Source organism: Rhyacophila brunnea, unplaced genomic scaffold, assembly GCF_057557595.1.
Source record: "Rhyacophila brunnea isolate RB1 unplaced genomic scaffold, BYU_Rbru_1.0 scaffold_6, whole genome shotgun sequence".
Lineage (NCBI taxonomy): Eukaryota > Metazoa > Arthropoda > Insecta > Trichoptera > Rhyacophilidae > Rhyacophila > Rhyacophila brunnea.
The window spans coordinates 2,723,643-2,747,879 of NW_028233276.1; the positions used below are offsets into that span (position 1 = coordinate 2,723,643).

The window sequence follows — 24,237 nt, forward strand, 5'->3', positions numbered from 1 at the left end:
TCTGAAAGAGTTTACCGTATACTATACGCTCTCAAATTTTATTAGATTCAATATGAACATTAATTCAATTTTCATAGCTGATTTTGGCAGAATTCAAAAATGAAAACCTAACCTAAACTAACCTAAAAAATAATCCAGTATATCGGCTATTTTTAAAATTTGTTTGCTGCTGGCTTCAACAGACAAGAGCTGTGTTTTATTTAGACATGGATTTTATGTCAGTACTAAGTCCCAAAGAGGTTGGATGGTTTTTAATATACGGCCATATATTTCCGATACAACATTTTACGGTGAAGTGTGATACGGCGAACTGCATACGTACAAGTTTCCGGACACGTTTATGTATATAAGTAATTAGTTGTCGGTAACTTTAAAAGTTGTTAAAAATCGATGTGACAAATTTGTCCAAAATAATCGTCAATTAATTTATGTATGACAGAATACATCAAAACTTTCAATGTTATAATAATATTATATAACATCAAAAATTAAACCTCCAATGTAACATGACATTGTCGGATTTAAATAAAACCATTAAAAAATTGCGAACTACGCCCTTGTTTTTTTATACAAGGTAGTTCAAAAAGATAATTGATGATGAATGTGTTATTGAGTTCATTAATTTATTTATATATTCGGATTTATGATTATATGATATATATATTTTTATAACAGTTTTAAGTGAAATGTACAGTTAATTATATTCCTCCATTTATTTCTTTAATATTCTTTACAGATAGAATTACATATTTTGTTATTTATTATTTCGTGAACTGGTGTTTGAAGGTATATTTCGTGATTATGTTATCTACACAGAGCTTTGATACGCATCTTATCAAGTATTGGGCAGTCGTTGATGACCTGCCACACTGTTGTGTAGCCGTCACATTGTATTTTAATATTTGTGAGATTCATAGTTTTCGACTATAACTTCTTATCCAGAAGAATCAATCTAGGGGTTGTTCCCATCATTCGGAGCTGTATTGGTAGTATTAAAATGTTTCTTACTAGTAGGTGTGTGTATGAAGGGTTATGGAGAGCTATCAGATTGGATTGGCTATCTGAGAATATATTAACAGACTTGTAGCTGTGGGACTTTAATAATACCACCCAATACCACCAATGTAGTACATAATAAATCTTCGGCGATGACGTGCCCACGACTATGTCTTGCAGTGGCGAAGGGTGGAGGAAGGCTGTTAAGATCCGACGTAAATAATTCACACTAAACTTTGTCAGTCAAATGTACTTGTTTTCATTACACTCCTAGACTGTAATGTGTTGGTGGTATTTATTAGTTTTTAAAATTCAATTAAACCCTGCCTAATCCAATCCATAGTATATAATAGTTAAAATATATTCGTTTGTATATAAAATATCTAAAACTATGTCGTTAAACCATAGATAATTTTAGATATAATATAGATACATAGAAGAATATTATTTGTTATCGACTATGGTTTGATATTGGCAGTTCGTAATGAACTAAAAAAAAACTAACCCACACCCTTTGTAATATTATATATTCTTAATTCATCGAAAACAAATAAGTATGACTGAAAAGGAGTGCAATATTTTTGTCGGATCGCCCATAGCATACCTAAACTATTATGGTTTGGTTTAGGCAGAGTTTAATTGAATTTTTAAAAAGTAAAGAGCACCATCTCTAAATTGTATTCTTAGCTCAATGAAAACAAATAAGTATGTTTGACAATGTTTAGTGTTCACTATTTATATTGAATCTTAACAGCCTACTTTCCACCCTTTGCCACTGATGTCTTGTTATTCAGATAAATTAAATTATTTAGAATATCTACATTTATTTATTTCCATTGAAAAATTTTAATTTTGTCACAGATGAGCTATGCAATGACAGTGTTATGTTGTTTTGCATACTCCCGTTTATTAAAAAAAATGTATTTATTCAATTTAGTTTTAGTTGCGTATTTAAAATTTAAAAAAATGTTTTGTATCTACCATGAAATAGTTTTTCAATCGACGTATTTTTACCCTAATGACTCAGAATTATCCTTGAATTCAGTTCTAAGTATATAATATGTAGATACTTACTTCATTTGACATTGCGAAAAATGCATTATACAATATTTGCCAACACGAAATCGTTCAATGTTTTTAGGTCAATGCATTTATTTGATTTTTGCTTAGAGCGATTAGGAAAAAATAATGTCAATGCATTATGTCATTACATTTAGGAAAAACAACTTATTGGATACACACTAGTACGTATTGCCACAAAGAAAATTGAGAATCTTCTTCCGTGTTATTTGTTTTATTATTTGACAGGGGCTTAAAATAGCTGCGTTATGTCGATATGTGCTAAAAAGAATAACTTTTGTATACATAATATCGACAACACGTTTTGTAATGGAACTTGTAAATAAAAAAACATATTTGAATTGCCATTAATATTATTGAAAATATATGATAGTTTTGACCATTTTCTTGCACTTCTTTTATCAAAAGTCTCTCTATCTCGGGCCATTCGTATCAGATCACGCACACATTGAAAATTGATCCATTTATCTTCTAGCACTACGCACTAGTGCAAGGGTAGTCAACCTGGTCCCTACTCAGGGCTCGAAATGGATCGGAATGCACCGGAGCGCCGTTCCGATTCGTAACATCCCCAAAATTATCGCTACGTCTCGTGGAAATATTAATTTGACCGTCTGAGCGACATAATATGCCATATAATAAAAAAAATGTAACACACTTATTTTTTTAAATACACATACAATTAGATAATACTGTTAGGTAATATTTTTGTAAAATTATCGAGCGCTCCGGTTCATAAAATTTTACATTTCGAGTGCTGTCCATGCCGCACACTAGTGGGCGTTCCAGCTTTCATGGTGGGCGGTAGGGGTTTTAAAAACATTTTCATTATATTTTCATCAAATTTTCCATGACAATTTAAAGCCTCATAGATCTCACTGATAATATAATTAATTAAATGTAATTTTATCAGACTTCATGCTTCTATGTATGCAAATCTATATATATATATAAAACAAAGTCGGGTTAGTTACACCATTTATAACTCGAGAACGGCTGGACCAATTTTTATGATCTTTGATTTGTTAGATTTGTCTCCGCTCGGAATAGCAGAATAACTATTAAAATATCGGATAAATCACGGAAAAAATACATTATGAAGACAATTCATTTTCTCATACATTTTGACATTTTGAAAAATGACCTCGCGCATTCTAAAATAAAAGAAAATCACAAACAATTTTAATCCATATACAACGATACATGACAGAAAGAATAAACAAGAAACAAATGAAAGGCGTTGTGTGCATTATCTATCCTTTGACAGTTGATTAAGTTCAGCCTCAGATAATCCCGAAAGACTTTGTTGTATACTCCGGTGAATTTTGGAGGAAGTTGTCCTGCCTGAATCTTTTTTACTTCTTCGACAGCGTCCAAAAATAAAGCCAAGGATAAAATTACATGATCTCATTGCTGGTATTGCTCATTATTTACCTACCAATTTCAAAATCCATCCTTCGAACTTCATTCGACAATCGATCTACGTGAATAATCGAGCCGATTACCAGCTAGGTGCGCAAATAGCTATTTCGATCGTGATTTTAAAACGGTAAGTTGCCTTCGAAGATGGTCACTTTGTGAGGTTATCAAATTTGTGATTGTGTGTGCATCGATAACTGCTTCATTATGTAATTTTGAATTATGTGATTAATTTTCCAGTGTTTATCATTTGATGATTCGTCAAAATGCTGACAACTATTTGCTGCGATTTTGTTGATTGCTTAAAATCGAGACGGAGCGCCTCACTTTCATTCGGTTGAACCAAGCCAAACTGCGATCGGAGGAGTATATTCATTTACGCGATGCAATCAGCACCGTAGGAGATGCAGCTAATGTTGGTCGATTGACTATTCTATCGGCGATGTACATTGGCAGCCCACGTCATATGCATGAATATGCGCTAGATGCAATGAAATATGTTCGTCATTACGGTCGTCCAGATCTATTCATCACCTTTACATGAAATCCGAAATGAATAGAAATTGTTCAACTGCTACTCCCCGGACAAACATCAAGTGATCGGCACGTGTCTTCAAACAAAAAATCCTGTCGCTGATAAATGTCGCTATGTAAAGAACCTTCAGCTGACGACAAACATGCGAGTTATATTGCTAAACGATCCGTCTGCCGAAAAATTCTCTAAGCAATTTCTGACTATCGGTAACGGCCGTGTTCCTGTCGACGAATCAAACGGATTGATTTCGTTTCCGCTGAATTTTTGCAATTTTGTGTCAACAATTGGTTGAGTGAACGAGCAATTCTTGCGGCAAAGAACAAAGATGTGGATCACTTAAACTTCACAATTCAAAATCAAATCGTTGGTCTACTGCATTCCTTCAAATCTATCGACTGTGTAAGTGCTCGGCCGTAGTAATTTGGCGGGCGTGGTGCGGCGGCGTCTTGCGAAACTCAAACGTATAGCTATGTGTATTATGCCCGAAAAAAGACACTGTCTAAGAACATTTTACACACGGTTATACGTTTGAGTTTCGCAAGATGCCGGCGCGCCACCCCCGCGTGACCACTACGTTCTTGCACTAACAAACGAAGACGAAGCAACCAACTAGCCAACTGAATTTTTAAACTCATTGGATCTTCCTGGCTTGCCACCGCATAATTTACAACTGAAGGTTGGCTCGGTAGTCATCATGCTTCGAAATCTTAACCAACCAAAACTATGTAATCCATTTCATTTTGGTTTGATTTTTGCACATTTATTGAACTTAATTCATTTTGAATATTCATTTTAACTTAATAAAAAAATGAATTTAATTCAGCTAATAAGTTAACACAAGATTATTGATTCTGAGGCGGTACGAAGTTCGCCGGGTCAACTAGTTATAAATAAAAAGATAGATTTAACTACAGTAAGTTGTTTTATAAAGATGTATTCTGCCAAACTTAGCGGAAGTCTGACATGAAGTATTTGGTAAGTAATTATTAATAAATGCTTAAACTTGTTGTAACTCTGCTTTATAAATGTTATTAAGTAAAGTTACATCCCCATAGTTTTTATTACTTTTTGTTCTTTATAATAATGTTTCATGTCATGTTATAAACGTCTTAAACTTATAATTTGTAATATCCACATTATGTTAAAATAAATTAAAATTGAAATTACTGTGGAACCGGTGGGCGGTTAGAAAATTTTACCACTAACAGAGATACAACAGTGGGCGGTAGGCATAAAAAGGTTGAATACCCCTGCACTAGTGAATCCAGAAAATGGTTAATGAAATTAAAATTAAAAAATACATACCTACATTTAAATATGTGATTTTAAAATATCTATTAACGGTACGTTTTATTGAAATTATATCAAAATATAGCGATCATCTAATACCACGTAAAATTTATTAGAAATCCGAAAAAGTTGGTACATAAATAAAAAAATAACATGAATAACTGCACGATTATAATATACTTGTACATAATATAATATAATGAGTCTAGGACTTAGACTATAGAAACCTACATAGAATATAGGTCTAGGACGATTCGGCGCCGGGACAACTGGTCTCCACGCAATCTAATGAAATTTGAAAATAAACAGTCGTTCGTCAATTATAGGTACTTTTAAAATATATTATAACTTATTTATAATTAAATTATTATTAAATACTTGGTGAGCACGTAAATAATGATTTAATTGTGCATATGTTTAAACTCCAACGAAAAGAGAGTTATTTTATTTTAATATAAAGTCTCAGGCATGATAATTCTCAATTAAAACTAGTAAAGAGTGGATCGAAATTGATTAAAATTCTTCGTCTGCTTTCTGTATAAAATCGTAACGAATGTCCATATAATTCATTCGACAGTGCGGCGCCCAAATTGTTCTGGCGACCAGTTGTCCCATTCCCGATATTATACATTGTGTCTTGAACGTAAAGTTTTTAAACATCGTATGCTACAAACGCTCGTGTATGCGTGTGAAATATGGACTTTTAATGTAAGAAGAATCCAAAAATTATGGGTAAGTAGCGCAGCGTGGCATGTAAAGGTGCATGATGGGCATAACACAAAAAATCACAAAATAAGCCAATCGATAAGAAAACAGACAAGAGTACGTCATTTGATCGAGGTCGCGAAACAGGTGAAATGCAATGGACTGGACATCACTCGAGAAGTGGACAAATGTCGTCATACAGTGGTACTTAAGAGGCACTAAACGCCCGCCACGTTATCGATAGAATATGAAGATAGTACATTTTTCTTAAAGATTTTGAAAAACAATATATGTTATTATATGTAAATTCGTTCAACGCTGTGGCCATGACTTCCATTGCCACCCTTGGTTCCGCCTATGTATTTATGGTATAGACGTTTTTTCGATTTATGCACTTATAGTAATAAAAGGAATTTGAATGTGCCAGTATTTTTGTTGTTGTAAAGCACTGTCAAGCGAAGTAACAAAAGATATATTAGTTTATTCATTATTATGAATGATTGCAAATCGTTGTCGTAGTGACATTGATTTAATTTTAAACAGGATGACATGTCACAAGAGCACGACCTCGTTTTTTTGTATTAAATAAATAAAAATAATACCTTTTGTGCAATGAATGAGTAAAGTTATTGAAACAATATCGGCAAGTAAGCGAATAAGTACTGTAAATTATTATTATAGAAGATGCCGTGGCCTCAAAAAAGAAAAATAAGCGACCATGACACATTGATGACTTGCGGTCACAGTTATTGAATTCCCACACTAAATTTTCCTGACATTACTAGTTTAATATTTAACAGTTTTAAATTTACTATGGTTAAACATACTGGGTTTTCCATGCATTTTCAGATGATTTCACTCGATAGTTTTCAAAGATATTTCGGTACTAGACGATAAACTGGATTATTTGTTAGGTTATCCCAACCAAACCTAACCTAACCTAAACTAACCCAAACTAACAAATAATCCAGTAGGTATATCGGGCATTTTCAAAATGTGGTTGCCGCTGTATTCCACATAACCGACTTTTACCGATATTTCGTCTAATCTAGTGTTTCCCAACCTTATTTGAACCATGCCCCACTTCAACGCTTCAAAAATCTCCATGCCCCCCTATCAAAATTTCATAGTTAACTAATAAATTCTGAAAAAAATGAATTGCTTAAGGGGGGACATGCTCGTCGAAGGTCAAAATTGAGTTTTTATTGTATTTTCAAACCATGATCCTGGACACTCCTTAAACGTTGTAGATAATCTATTTATATAATTTTGAAGCCTTATTATCCTTTATAATTATTTTAAACATTTGATGACTGCATAAAGTATTTTTGTTACATAAAATAGTATTCTTTTAAACCTCTCGCTCTAATGTTTTAGAATATAGTCATATTTCGGTACATAACTGTGCAGTGGTGTTAAGATTTTTTACATTTATTAATTTTTAAACGCATTTATAAAACCATTAGCATAATTTATTACGAGATAATTTTTGTAAAATATTCACGATAAAAAATTATATTGATAATCTCTGTGATCCCAAATTTGACAAGAATTAGGCATTTTATTATTCAAAAAATCGGCAAGATTAACAAATTTGAAGATGATTCTAAAGATATTTATTATAAGCTATGTTTTTGACCATTCAAGTGTGATAAACATCTTATGAATAATGATTGCTTTATAATAATTATTGACCTAAGAATAAGGTAGTGTTTTTTTGAAATACGCCATTTCTTTTGTCATTCCCCAGTAGTTAAGCTACAACATACGGTCATAGCCATAAATTGACAAACTAAAATTAAAGTAGGGAGTAAAATTATGTTAACGCGCGTGTTTGAACATGTACCTAACCGATTTTTTTTTATTTTTTTTTAAACGGTACATGTTCAAACACGCGCGTTAATATCATTTGACTCCCTACTTCAATTATAGTTTGTCAATTTATGGTTACGGCCGTATGTTGTAGCTTAACCACTGGGGAATGACAAAAGAAATGACGTATTTCAAAAAAACACTACCTTATTCTTAGGTCAATAATTATTTTAAATCAATTATTATTCATAAGATGTTTATCACACTTGAATGGTCAAAGACATAGCTTTTAATAAGTATCTTTAGAATCATCTTCAAATGTGTTAATCTTGCCGATTTTTTGAATAATAAAATGCCTAATTCTTGTCAAATTTGCGATCACAGAGATTATCAATATAATTTTTTATCGTGAATATTTTACAAAAATTATCTCATAATAAATTATGCTAATGGTTTTATAAATGCGTTTAAAAATTAATAAACGTAAAAAATCTTAACACCACTGCACAGTTATGTACCGAAATATGACTATATTCTAAAACATTAGAGCGAGAGGTTTAAAAGAATACTATTTTATGTAACAAAAATACTTTATGCAGTCATCAAATGTTTAAAATAATTATAAAGGATAATAAGGCTTCAAAATTATATAAATAGATTATCTACAACGTTTAAGGAGTGTCTAGGATCATGGTTTGAAAATACAATAAAAACTCAATTTTGACCTTCGACGAGCATGTCCCCCCTTAAAAGTACCTACCTATGTATAGTAATTATTATATTAGATGTACAACTCTCGCAAGAAAATTAGTGCGATCCTTATGCTTGATGTGAGCTGCAAAGAGTTTTTATGTGAGGTACTAATTTGGTCAATTTTAATCTTAAATCTCCACTGTTTGTGATATCAAAATGATTTTTTTTCAGTAACATCACTTACAGCGCTAAAGCGCCGCATTCAACTAAATATTATGATAGGAATGGCAACAGTAATTTTCTCGAAATGTCATGGTTGCAATATAAAAGAAATATTTTTGAAAATGCGTTTATTAACAAAAAAATGTACTTACTAAATATTTATTGATTTGCACATTGCCCCCCAAAACATTCAAATTGTCCCCCGGTGGGGCGTACTCCCCACGTTGGGAAACACTGGTCTAATCTGTACAGCTGTGACTAATGTGTGTTTTAAATAAAATACTATTCTAAAATTCAAATTCCATTTGATTTAAATCCAAATTACTATCAACTACTATTAATATTTAGTCTTATGACACACGTGTCTAATTTATTGAAATGTTTTTTGTAAATAATTTTTGTTTCATTATATTTTTTTATAATATGTTTCATTATCTTTTAGAATAGTTGGTGCTGTTTGCTTAATGCTATACGCAGGGTTTTTTTTGTAATGTAACGCGGTGGAACGGCGTTCCGGCACCTTTTTTCACGGTATTTTTAATGTTTCAAAAGCAATTAGATGAAACATTGTTCGCGATTACATAGTAAAAGTTAATTTTCCTGAATCATCTCATATGAAAAGACATATCCTGAAAAACTATCGCGTTTGATATGTGTATTGGATTCTATTACCATTTTTTCAAGTGAATGTGAACGCGAATTTTTGCAAATGAATGTAATTATTACCCCAATAAGAGCTTCGTTGAAGACCATAATAATTTTGGCACTTTTGGTCATCAAACTCGTCGGACCACATTTGACACTTTTCGAGCATTCAAAATATATTCGGCCATAGACTAACTATAAGAAAAGGAATAGAGACGATTTATCAGACAAAAATTGGACTGAACTTTGGAAACCATCATGGTCCCCACAAAGGGGGGGAGGGGGTTCTGACAGGCCTTTAGCCTGGGGGATCGACCAGATAATTGAAATAACGCACATCACAAATTTGCTCTAATTGTAAAAAAATCCTTTCGGAATTCCTTCGGACATATTAACATTTTAAAATATGTGTTTGTGTAATTCCATTTCTTGGTTAATGTTTGTTGATACACTGAACACCTTTAATTTTACCTCGAACACCAATTGAAAAACGCTACTATAGAACATCACACTGCCTTTAACCTTAGTGATAGGTAGAGGGCCCACTGAAGGATGTGGGTACCATGGAAATCACAATATACTTTTATTCAAATATATGACGTTTTTACAGTAGGTAAATTATTTGGCAAGAAGTGACTTTCAGCACCTTTTTTTTAAAAATAAAAAACCCCTGGCTATACGTATCAAGAATTATTAATATGACTCCTGTAATTGTATTCTAATATTAAATTTATTGATTATTCTGGACGTTCGTATCGATATATTCGTAGGTATCTGACAGATTCTGTCGCATTTATGATTTTATTTGATAAATGCCTGTTTTAAGATTATTATTTATACTCGAACAACATCTTCTTGGCTACGTGTCAAAACTGTGAACTAACAAGCTCCTCCCATTTAGTTAATCTTCTTGTTGGAAAGTAGTTGAAAATTTCCCTTTGAGGATGACGAAACTGGTCCAAAATTTAATTAAAAAAGTAGAATAAGTACTAAAAATGTGTTTTATTTAATTAAACAAATAATCAATCAAATAATACAATGCAGTTCCACCATGAATTGACAGTTAACACTATAAATGAAAAAAAGTAGATAGCGTTTCTAATAATTAATAATATTGTAGATATTTTTATATGACTTTACACGGGTTTTACACCTGAGATAATAAAAACATCTAATGACGATGTAATTATTTAATTTACAGAAAAAATACTCATGACACTTAGATGAACTAATATAAATTTCTTTATAATTAATATATAGCACAATAGCTATTCTAGACAATACTTTAAATCTTTATAGGTATAATATAAATCAGGTAAATTTTATTATTTAATAAACTATCCAAATATTACCTTGAACAATCATTGTTACAATAGGGAAATTAATCGTTCGATTAGATACAAAAAATGAAAAGTATTTCCGGTGGAAAACATTTTTACTTCATGGAAAATTCAAAAGTTATACATACAGTTTTGTATATTATACGTATTTATTAGTTACGGTAAAGAACTCGCATTAATCGATTGTTTCGTAGTTCCATCATAAGATTCTCTAATAATTGTTACATTTGAAAGCAGGTAAAATATAGCAGAGTGCTTTTTTATTGTTCGACAGTAAATCAATATTTTTACCTATAAACGAAAGGTCCGACCTCCTGAAGCTTCGGTTTCTCTCCGTAGTCCAAAAACTCTTGCGGATTGGATACGTTGAAGATGTAGACCTTCGTCAGTCGAACAACTCCTGGTTTCTGCCAGTAGTGAAAGCTCAGGGAGCCATTTGCTAATCGGAGATTCTGTTGAAATAAAAAAACAATATTAATTTTCCATTTAAAACATAAGAAACTGCCTCAAAATCCACACTACATAATTATAGTAATTATATAATGTTTGAGGCTTTCACGGTTGTTTTTCATCGTAGTAGATTTTTGGGTTTCCACCGTGTGTCCTTTTTCCTTTTTTCCTCGACGTTTCGGGCTCGTTGTAGAGGTCTTTATCAAGAGATGGTATCATCGAGGAAAGAAGGAAGAAGGACACACGGTGGAAACCCAAAAATCTACTATGATAGTAATTATAATATAATTACACTGCAGTGTTTTAATGTGATAACAAGTTGACGTTTAGTAGGTTTACCGTCATTATAATGGTGTTGAAACAAATATTTTGTTAATTCTACGATATTTATGGTAGGGTTGATTTGTTATTCGTCACAAAGGTCGCCTTCTCAAATAAATAAAAACATAGTCAAAAAGTTCAGATATTCTTCTTTCTTTTCTGTCGACCATATCCGATCCTAATAGGATCATATGGGCCTCCACATAGTAGAGGTTTGTATTAACAGATTTTGTTTTTTACGAGAAATGGATGTCAGCCACTTGCTCAACTTATTAGGTCCATACCCTGACACACACAAATTGAAAAACAATATGTGTACTTGCCAGCCCCAGGATTCGAACCTGGGACCCACTGCGTTATAGTCCAACACTTAAACCGCGCGGCCACCGTGGGTGTCAGACATTACCTGTTTAATAATATACTTAGATATTAATATATTGTAATAGTTCACTTTTAAAAGTATTGTAAAAATTTAAAATATGTTTCTGGGCATGATGTGTAAGGGCAAAAAACAGAGTAATTGTAAAAGAGAACATATAGGGAAATGTGATGGATACAGTTAGCTAAAAACATCGAATGTTTAGCTTAATAACAACAAAATACTGGACAAATATAGTCACTCAGTTATACATAGGAGATAAAAAAACTTCGGAGAAAAAGACAAATTTGGTTCAATTCCGCAGAAATACGTAGAAACACAATTCACAGAAAAAAGAGGAGTGGAATAATAACCCAGAGTGACATTCAATTACCAGCATTTAAGGTGATATTGGTTATTATTTATACAAATATAACTTTACTTATTACAATATAATATATTTGGTGCAGGAGGCGTGGATACTCATATAAATAATGCTGAGAAAATATATAGGTTGAGAAATATTAGTGTACAGACGCGTGCTCTGTATCAGCTGGAAAAACAAAGTTGAATGAATTATATTTAGGTAGCGATGGACAGAGAAAAATTGGCTGAACCATTGCCGACTCAAGTAGAAAGCTGATACATTCACAACGACTGGTCCTACTTTTTCCGCCCCTCCCGTTGTTGTCTATGTATGAGCTGTCATTGCCTGTCATTGTTCTATAGAGTGCTCATACTGACGCGTCTGTCGTGTTCACACAGGGAATTGACTTGATTTGGTTATTTGGACAGATGAGTTACATGATAAATAATATACTAGCATTAATACACCTTCTACAAATGTAATGCATAGATCAATGCTACATATTTTTTGGAAATCAATATTATCACCGGTTTTTGTGTGAAGGTCTAGTCTGACTTTGTCAGCTGATGAATGACAGGAATGTATATTATTTATAAATAACACTGTTGTGAGAATGTTTTATAATTCAATTTGAAACGAGAAAGGTCGAATCAATATGTCAAGCAATCTGGGATCTGATTTTGATACATGAAAAGTGGACCAATCGTTGCTTGTGCAAAAAGTTATGCTCAGGCTTTATTAAGCTAAAGATGGTGGTGGCTGAACTCATTACCGACGTTTAATAATGCATATGGCATGAAAAGAAAAAGAAACATTGTGGGCAACAATGAAATTATATATGTATTTTTGACAACTAAAATTTCAGAAAATTTCAGACTCTAAGAGCCCTATGCATAATCGTCTGTCATAACTAAAATTTATTTACAACAAAACACTATCCAGAAAGCCTTTCATAGTTATGATCGAGTTGTCTATGGTCCACCAGATCTGCAATAGCTTCGTTCTGTTTTTCTATTCAAAATAATACCATATATAAAAATTCTCTTTTTCTTAATTTATGTCTTAATTATTCGCGGGTGCAAATGAGGCATGTCAAACCTAATATAATTTGTCTTATAAATCCAACATGTGTCCATTTAATGTTCTGCTTATTGTTTTATCAGTAACAATAATAATATATTCATTGACATGTTTTCTTTTTAAAGTAAATGGGTAACGTTTTAAGTCATCTTTACACGATTTAAGAATTATTACGGCCGTCGCCATCACGAAGCAAAATGACGTGTTTCCAGCTCTACATTCTCTCTCCAAATGGGAGCGAGTGCAAAATATCGTCGCGCCTATGGTTGAAAATTATTTGCCGTTTCACTGATGAATCACCTTAAACGATGACAAAAATATGAAAAATATACAAAATAAATTCAATAACTATAAATACACAATTAATATTTAATTAAAATGATTAAATGTCTCCGCAATTAGTGAATTAAATTTTGTTAAATGAATTTGAGTGTATGGGCTGTATTATAGACACGTAAATTTATTTTGACAGCAGCTGTCAGTGGTAAATGGTAATACAGAAGGAGGCGAGTTCATAACAAAAGTAGTCTATGGTTAAGGATTCCTTAACTTTATAATCTATAGTTAACAGATGGATTTCGGCTACTTACCAATTTTACTGTAAGTTTATGGTAAGTACGAATTGAGCATTATGCCCTTAGGTGATATTTAGACGACGTATGTATTCGGTTATTATCTTACATAATAATTTAACATTTTTTCTAATTTTGAAAACTAATATACGCACGGGTCTTCTATGTAAGAAAAATATGACAAGACCGATAAATAAAACAACTTAGTATAGCATTCGGTACTTTTATTCTCATTAAGCACTGGAAAAATAATTATTATTTAGATTATACGTCCACTGCATATATTTTGGATGTGATGGCTCCTTAAAACAATAGGGTATTATTTTCAAAACTTTAAGGTTTTATTAGCTGGCTCGCACATCACAACTCGCCATGTGTGCCTGACGGCCATAAATCAAAACTTCCGACACCGCCGGCGAATGTTGCATGCTACAACCTCGCACATCTGCCTAGCGGCAAACGTCAAACGCGAAAAAGGAGAAGTCTCTCGTCTGCCATTTTTATTGTGTTGATTGTATGAAAAAACGTCAAACGCGGTGACCAGCGATGAGCGAGCAATGACAGTGTAGACAGAGACAGAGACAGAAATGGCCGATTGTGCGGCTGTGCGCATGCGCGGAGTCAACATTTTTCGATATCGACATCAAAACTCGAAGCAAACGCAATTCGTCGCATGCAGGAGCGTCGCAGCGTCGCAGTTGTATCGGCCAATCGGCGAAGCTCCATTTGATAACGTTTGTGTCTTGGTTTACGATGAAATCACATCGACGAATTCGTCGTAAGACGCTTGCGGCGAGTTCTGATGTGCGAGCTCTCGAAGACGTTCTGGTCATAGTTTTACGTTGGTGACACATTTTTCTTGCGCAGCGTTAAAACATGATGATGGGATTATGTACCGACTGGGTAGGGAGTTTTTCTTTTGTTACTTTACACGGAGTACGTTCCTTAATAACTATAAATGCCAGCACAAGCTTTCTAATAACTAACCAAAAAAAATAATTAATATTTTCCCGTATATATTTGATAGTTTTTTTTATAATAGTATTTAGTAATTTAAAATCTTACCTTTAGTATTAAGTAGTCGACCCAGGGCACTGAGCTCAGAATAATTCCTAGGGTTAGGGTGAAGATTGCGAACATGATGACGTATAATCGGCCTGAAAGAAGAAGAAAATATAAATTAGTAATTTTAAAATAAGCAAAACAATTGTTTTATTACAATTTAATATATATTAAGTTATCACCATCGTCATTATCGTTGTATCTACGAGTACAATCCTGTATGGATCTTGGGCACCTTCATGATATTTATCCAAACCTGCCTAATTAATGTTGAAGATCCATTATGGTAGTGTCTATATATATATATATATTTTTCAGAATTATTAATAACCATGTCCTTGCTTTTTCGTACAAGGTGGTTTTTAGTAATTTTGAACAATCACTAACACCCAGGCTTTGAGAAAAATACATAAATATTGTGTACAGACCGGGAATCGAACCCAGAAATCTCGGGTGGAAGGCAAGCGCCTTACGCACTGCACCACGAGAGCCGCCAAGGTAGCGTCTATATTACCTAATGCACTATAGACACGTCAAGCTTCTTAATGACACACTTAAATAGATTATCTTTTGAAAATAGCGTTAGCAACGAGGCCAAAATGTTTAGAAAATAAGGTGAAAAAACACACGATTACAACCCAAAAATTGAAAACGGCCTAAAATTGGAATTTTCAAATTTTTCTTCTACCCACAATGATTTGTTATAAATAATTAATCTGTCAGTAGTCAAAAAGTAGGGTTGCAATTCCTCCACTCTTGCAGCATGACTCACTCGTTATAAGTGTCCCATTCTAACAAATTGCTATATTTATCCATCTACGAAATATATTCGATAGATTTATGATAGAGTAGGCTCATCGTCTTCGAGCGCAAAATACTCCGAAAAATCTTTGGACCCAGGTTGAAAAATGGGAACTACAGAATAAAAATGAACTACGTGTTGGAAGAGCTGATTGAACAGCAAACAATCATAAGATACTGTAAGTCCCAAAGACTACGATGCAGGACATGTGTAGAGAATGCCTGAAGTTAGAGCGCCAATGATCATGACGAAGTGGTTACCCCAACGGAAGAGACCCAGAGGCCGTCCAAGAAGGAGATGGGCTGACGCCGTAGAAGTGGACTGGTTTCATGTAGGAAGATATATAGGAAATATGGCGAGAGACCGGAGTGAGTGGAGAGCGGTGTGGAGGAGGCCAAATCCCACCCCGGGATGTAGCACCGTGGAAGAAGAAGAAGATTTGTGATAGACACCATTCGCCAGACGCCATGCATGCACCACATTAAAAGCCGATGCATTAGCCGCTCGGTGATAGTGGACGTGTCTTTTACGTATTCGAATAATATAATACATCGTGAAGACTATTATAACATAACTGACATTACCGCCCTGATATTGCTGCCAAAACACTTTAGAAATGAGACAATTATTATTATTACAACGCTTTTACATCGTTTTTATAAGCTCGTATTCTTGTTTGTCCGGTAGTTGTTCGTCCAGTACAAATCTTGCAATCGATTTTAAAATAACTTCCCGACTAACTAGACATTTGAAACCTTTAGAATATTATATCAGAACACGATGCCAATGCATTCTTTTAATACTTTTAGCCATCTTCAAGCAGAATTGAATTCATTTTCAGTTAATTCCGTTTTGTATGGAAAGTTATTTCAGAAAAATCCGTAAAAAGTAAAAGACTATTATTGGTTGCTAAGGGGGTGGTCCTAGCAACTAAATTATTAATATATACGTGCGTTACTATGGAAATCAAAATGAAATGTCAAAATGACATTTCAGTATTCTTTATTTGTTTGTTTATTTTTTTCTATTTACTTCATATCAAGTACATGTTTGGGCATATTGAACATAATAATTCAATAGAAAATTTAAAAACGTTGTATATGAAAAGTTATTTTTATTTTATAATTATTTTTATATTATTAATATTAGATTTTTGATACACAAATAAAAAAATACTAATAGAGATATAAATAAATATACTTAAAATTATTTGAAATTAAATTTCAATATTGTGTGCAAACCTTCTTAAATATTCTAAATTAGAAATACTACCATACACAGGCATTAACTAAGTGTTAAAAGCTGATGATTTTAAGTTATTACCCTACTAACTGCTGCAACGGATTAAATGTCAAATTACACTGATTATCGTTAAGTATGTAAATTTCTATCGATACGCAATTCGAAAAACCAAAAAAGCACTTGTTTTATATATTTTTTGCGGGCGGATTTGTCCGGGTGGTAATGTCTGGCCGGCAATGTCGGGGCGGTTTTGTCGGGGTGCCAACTTTGTGAGTATGTATAGGAGAATCTTAGTGGAGGTGAAGATGGGATGAATTACAGTGATGGCGAAAATTCCGTGCACAGTTGCCATAAATTGACAACGTCAATGTCGAATATGATAAAAATAGAGAGAAATATAAAAAGTTTCAATCGCTTACCACACAAAAGTCATATTTTTAATTTTACATCGCGGAAAAAATATGTATTTTTACACCATAAAAGATCAAATATTAGGTACAGCTGTATAGAATATAATTGAAGAGTTGTTGAAAATGGTTAAAAAAGAAAAACACATTAGTAGTTATCATAAGAAAAATTAAAAAAAATACAATAAAAAAAGTCATCCAGATACAATAATTAGTCGTAGATTTTGAAGCAACTTAATTTTAAAGAGGCAAGAGAGCAAAACAGATCCACTCAATCACAGTTAATATTCGAGGTACTGTAGAGTTGAGCCACCGGACAATAATAATTATTGTTGTACCCTAGATTGATTTTTTGAATGTATAAAAGTGTGAAAATATGAGAATGAATATTGACTCAGGGTACATTAAATTTTATGTTGTACAGTAATTATAGAGAATCTGAATGATTTTTTTTTTAGAATTATTAATAACCATGTCCTTGTTTTTTCGTACATGGTGGTTATTAGTAATTTTGAACAATCACAAATACCCAGGCTTAGACTGAAAGATAGATGATTTAAAAAACGTTTTTACACTTGTTCCAATCAGTTGACATGAATAGTATAGTGAGGGTCACATACTGAACTGCAGTATTCACTATGTTCATGCATTTATAAATAATCACTAGCGCCCGAAATGGAAATTTTTACGAACGGGAGCGCTCGATAATTTTACGAAAATATTAACATAGTTATCTAATTTTATGTGTATAAAAGTGTCTTTGATTTTTTGTTATATAACCTATCTAGCTCATACGACCAAATTAATTTTTCTACGAGACGAAGTGATAATTTAAGGGATTTTATGAACCGCGGCGCTCTGTTGCGCTCCGGTCCATTTAGAGCCCTGCTTAAACATCTTGTAACTTGTAAGAACAATAATTATATTATTTTAAGTGTTATATTATTGTAATAAAACTACTGTGGTCATTCTCTTCGCACGTGGCAATCGGAAGATTTACTGAAGGTATATAAATTAGACTGAAAATGAGCTATTTGATCCGGTTAATGCTTCTTAGAAAACTAGTATATTATAATTATTACATATAATATTATTATTATCATTAAAAAAATCTTTATTACACCTTTACAATGTAAATACAAATATGTAACTACAATTTTACTTGAAAACATTTTTTCCTATCAAGCAATACAAACTCTACTATTACTTGACAAATTAATGAATCAATTCATTCGAAAGTTATTTTGTAGGTAGCAGTGGCGAAGTGTGGAGGCAGGCTGTTAAAATCCACCGTACATAGTGCACACTAAACTTTGTCAGTCATAATATGTATTTGTTTTCATTGAAAATAAGACTACAATTTAAAGATGTTGTTGGTTAGTTTTTAAAAATTAATTAAACCCTTTGAAAACCAAGCCATAATAGATAATAGTTAAAAAATACACGTATATCTATAAAATATCTAAAAATATACAATTAAATCATACATAACTTTGGATATTTTATAGATAGAATAATATTTTTTATCTATCATCGTTTGGCATTTAAAAAAATGTACTAACAATATGTATAATAAATATGTATTCATAATCGAACAAAAACAAAATAAGTATGAATGAAAAAGTGTGCAAAATTTTATCGTATCGCACAAAATATACCAACATTATTATGGTTTAGTTTATAGGTAGGGTTTAATTGATTTTTTAAAACTAACCAATACCACGTTTACCCAATTTAATAATATGTACTATTTATGGCGGATCTTAACAGCCTACCTCCACCCTTCGCTACTGGTAGGTAGTTTTTATTTCTCTACGGGTTGTAAAACATCTGGTTGGTGACACGAGGGTATTTTCCCACTTTACATAAAAAATAATTATAATACCAACGTGACTTATAATACCTCGTCATATTTAGTCTTTTAATATTACTAATCATATTCAGGCTTTCAGTGCAATCAAGCATCCCCCTACTTTACGGTGAAATGCAAATTGTACATAAAACATTTCACCGTGGCACAGTTTGCCGTGAGCTTTCTTATCGGAAAGAGATGACCGTATGCTATACGGTATCCACTTTTATTAGAATCAATAATAATATGAACATTAATTTAATTTTCAAAGCTGATTTTAGCAAAATTTATGAATTCAAGAATGAAAACCTAACCTAACAAATAATCCAGTAAATTGGCTATTTTTAAAATTTGTTTGCTGCTGGCTTCCTGTAAAGTGTAAACCGACAAGAACCGTATTTTATTTAGACATGAATTTTATGTCAGAACTATACAACCCAAAGAGGTTTGAGAGTCTTTAATATACGGCCATATATTTCCAATACAACATTTCATGATGAAGTGTGACACGGCGAACTACATACGTACAAGTTTCCGGACACGCCGATTTACATGACTAAATAACTGAAAAAATATTACATAATTAATTGTTTTTTTTTCTGCTAGTATGTAGAAAAGGTTGAATTTTGTTTGTTTTTCATCAAATGAATGTCAATATTGGTAATTGTTTTCAATAAAACTGTCGACATTTTCCAAAGTGTCTACATAATAACGTCTTTATTAATTACTTGCGTGCAAATGTTGTCGTAAAGTTTAATTACTTCAGGATAATTAAATTTATAATTACGATATACGACCACAAGATTAATTCTCAGAGTCGTAAGACTATTAGATGATCACAGACGAGTTTTTTTAATAATCCTTTCTCGGTATGACAACAATGTAGGCACCGTTTTTAACATAAAATTGACCTATCAACTTAAATACCTTTAACATGTTGTAGATAATAATAATGTTAAATTACTGTAGGAACTTAACTGGCGCTATAGACTTATGACACGCCGATTCATAATATGGACCGCAAACAATCACAAAAAACGTGATTATTTGCGATTACTATTAATAGCTCTATTTAAGGCCTAGCAAGTTCATGGCTGCATTTGATCGCTTTTTGTGTGCGCTGACACTATAATAATATATCCCAATGAACAATAATAAACTAATCATATTATTATTCTCTAGACCAGTATTTCCCAACGTGGGGCAATTTGAATGTTTTGGGATGCAAAAAGGTCGTCTTGAAAATCATTTGAAGACGAAGCATAGCACGAGGATCGCACTAATTTTCTTCTGAGTTGTACATGTAACGTAATATACATATTTACTTACGAAAGTTAAATTAAAAATATTATTGCCTATGTGCATTTTTATTTAAAGCAATTCATTTTTTTTCAGAATTAATTATTTAGGTAACTATATTTGGGGGTGGGGGTGAAGATTTTTGAAGCGTTGAAGTGGGGCTTAGCAGAAATAAGGTTGGGAAATACTGCTCTAGATAATTGAAATAAATTTATTAATGTCATAAGTTAAGTAAATAAAACCTCAAACGCACATTTCTTTGTTAGAAATTTTGTTGTGATTAGAAATTGTATCTTAAACTTAAATGCCCTTCATAATATCCTGAAATCGCTTGTGGCATTTTCATTTAAAAAGTCAGTATGTACCCATTGTTACTACCTACTTTAATTTAATACAGGGAACTCAGAAATAATGGGAACTGAAATACCTAACGGGTGTGGAGAAGCAGGCAACCGATCTCGAGTAAGGAAAAATACGGGATAAATTTAAACACGTGTCAAGAATACGTCATACGTTGAATACTGACGACTGCTCTCGGCTTATGCATTGAAGCTCATATTATAATATCGGTGTATTACACACACCATTACACGCCTAAAATGTGTGGTGCATTTTCGTAGGACACTCACACATTCAAAATCATGCGTCAAAATTTACAGTATTGGTATTATAGCCTATCGGAATTCTATTTATTATCTGTTCTGTGATTTAATATAACAAACGACGGTCAGCAATGTTAACGGTATAGCTCAGATATTAAATTTGAGTTGTTATCAAATACTTTATTTAATAATAATTTTGGCGTGATTACTGAATGCATTCACAGGTTAATTTGATCAATCACAGCGTCCAGAATTCAATGGTACGGTTATTATTATTTTTGTATCGGTTGTTTAAAATTATGCAATTTCTCCAAAACTTAGCTTTAATTTATTTATTTATTTATTTATAAAAAGAGTATTACGGCATTACAGCTATTGGCCAATGCGCCATAATATAAAATATATACAAATGTATAAAAATATCTTATTTACAAATAACAATAAAAAGACAGCATGTGTAAATATTAATGAAATATGATAATTTATACAATTATAAATTTAGCCTATTTAATGCGTCCACAAACGTTATATATAGTTAATAAAAAACAAATCAACCTTTATGGTGCCATCAAATAAGCTAATTGCACGATACACAGCATCATGAAACTTAACATCTGTCCTGCGACGAGGTGTCTTGAAGACCGTGGAGCTGCGAGTGATATTGGTGGGAACATGAAAAGTAGTATTCGCCAGTATATGCGGATTGTAAATGAACCCACGAAGAAGTAAAAAGAAATGCTTTAAAAGAACAATCACTCTTCGGGTAGACAGGGATTGCATTGATAGCATACCCAGAAGAAAACGAGTCGGGAAATTCATTTTATTGTCATTATCATAAGGAAAGAACCCATATGTTCTTAAATAGAGAAATCTAAGAAATCTATTGTGGACTCGATCCAACTTAATTGTGTGGATGGACCTATTAGGACTCCAAATAATGCTGGCATATTCAAGAATACTCAACACAAATGATACGTATAATGTACGTAGCACTCGGACGTTTTCGAATGATTTTGAAACCCTCATTACAAAACCAAGCATTTTGCTAGATCTAGTACTGATGTCAAGAATATGCTGATTGAAAGTAAACTTTGCATCATACAATACACCCAAATCTTGTATCTCCGTTACCCTACTCAATATTATACCAAACAATGTGCATGGGAACAATAAGGCGTGCCTTGAACGACTGAATGAAATAATATTACATTTGGAGGTAGTGAATTCAATTTTATTCAATATAGACCATTGCGAGATAGCATCTAGGTCAGACTGCATCATCGCACAGCATAATGGGGTTTCAATAGTTCGAAAAAGTTTAAGATCATCTGCGAATAGCAAACAAGAAGAATTGGTTATGACTTTGACAATATAATCAAAAAATATTAAAAACAAAATTGGGCCAAGATTTGAACCTTGAGGAACACCAGAGTTTGTTCTAAAAATCCGCGATTCATTCCCATGGTAATCAACAAATTGACGGCGATTTTTCAAATAAGAAGCAAAAAAACATATTATACTATATGACGCGCCAAATGTACAAAGTTTTTGTAATAAAATATCGTGATCAACACGATCAAATGCCTTGGAAATATCTGTGTACACAGAATCAACTTGAATTGACTTATCCATAGAATTTGAAATAAAATTATTATACACTATAAGATTTGTTACTGTGGACCGTCTAAGTCGAAAACCATGCTGCAAATCGGAGAGGCTAAAATCTAAAATTTAGCACACCCAATAGAGGTGCTTTTAAAACATATCACTTATTGCAACAATTACAACTAACTTATTGTAATTGTTACAATTATTGCTAATACTTCAATACAAACATATGAGAAACTACCCTCAATAGCTGCCGATAGCGACCGATAGCACATTCTTGTGAATAAAATATATGCGCTGTTCTATATAATTATAACAGTTAATATTGCAATATTTGTTTTGTTAATTCCACAGCAAGATTTGGATATTTACATTTTTTACGCGTGGAGTGTTCCGGTGCGTTACCGGAATACACGCTTTCAAAATGGTTTCCCAAAACAGCTTTATACATCCAAAACAAGAAGTCAAATTAATTTTATCCCGTCTTGAGATTCGCTCTCTCACAAATATAACAAGAGGTGAGCGTTCCATAATCATTCTATTCTAGAGTTGGTGCAAATAAATGAATGCGTTTGTTATTTTAATATCTTAACTACAATATGAATGATCTTTAGGGTTCTGGCCGTCACCTCAATAAAGTCAAACGCGTGAATAGATATATTGTGCTAAGCCTGTAAAGAGAGGTAGGTTTAAAATAAAATAAAAAAGCCTTTTTATTTCTTACAAACAAAAGTAAATGACAGTTAAATGACTATATCTAATGAATATACTTATATATAACCTATGAATATATCTATCTATGGTTTTATTATCTACTTATTTTCTTTATATAATAATAATTATTATTATTTTTTATATGCTTGTATAATACATATTATATATATTAAGATTTTTTTATTTTTGTATATAATACTATTAGATAATGTTTATAAATTAAACAATGATATGTAATTAGTTTGTTTGGTTTGTAAGAACCCCTCTTCGGGTGAAGGCCTCCTCCAAAGTGTTAATCTCTGGCCTCTCTGGTCTGTCTCGTCTTGTCTGGGTTGGTATATTTTTGCATTTAGGTATTTTTTTATACAAATGTAAATAAAGCTATTAACTAAGCACATAAAACTTTTATAATAATGGGAAGAGAAGTAGGTACCTACATATTATTATTTTAAGTCTTTGCACATTTACTCTAGCATACAACGTGAAGAAATGTAAATAACATTATTTTTGCATTTAATAATACCATTATTTATTATTAGGTATCTCTTAATAGTAAGCAGGCTCGCACATATAAACTTGACACAATTTTATTTATTTCATCAGCTGTATCCATGTGATTTAGTTGACAATTACAAATGATACTTTAATTATTAAAGCACTGACGTACACACATTTTACTGAATTTTGTTTAACAGAAAAAAATGTTTGTCGCTCTCTAAACGATGGCCGAGCGGTTACGTCATGTTGCGGGTTCCGGATTTGGT

The 24,237-nt window shown here is 32.4% G+C and overlaps 1 protein-coding gene across 1 annotated transcript in view; it reads right to left on the reverse strand.

The window, feature by feature from the left end:
• The window catches only part of dsb (scavenger receptor class B member debris buster), a 110,518-nt gene that overhangs the window by 24,475 nt on the left and 61,806 nt on the right, over positions 1-24,237 (reverse strand). Inside the window, exons 2-3 of the mRNA XM_085957110.1 lie at positions 14,951-15,042; positions 11,029-11,189 (exon numbers count right to left, since the gene is read on the reverse strand). Coding sequence (XP_085813236.1) covers positions 11,029-11,189; positions 14,951-15,042 — 253 coding nt within the window. The remainder of the gene's footprint in view (positions 1-11,028; positions 11,190-14,950; positions 15,043-24,237) is intronic.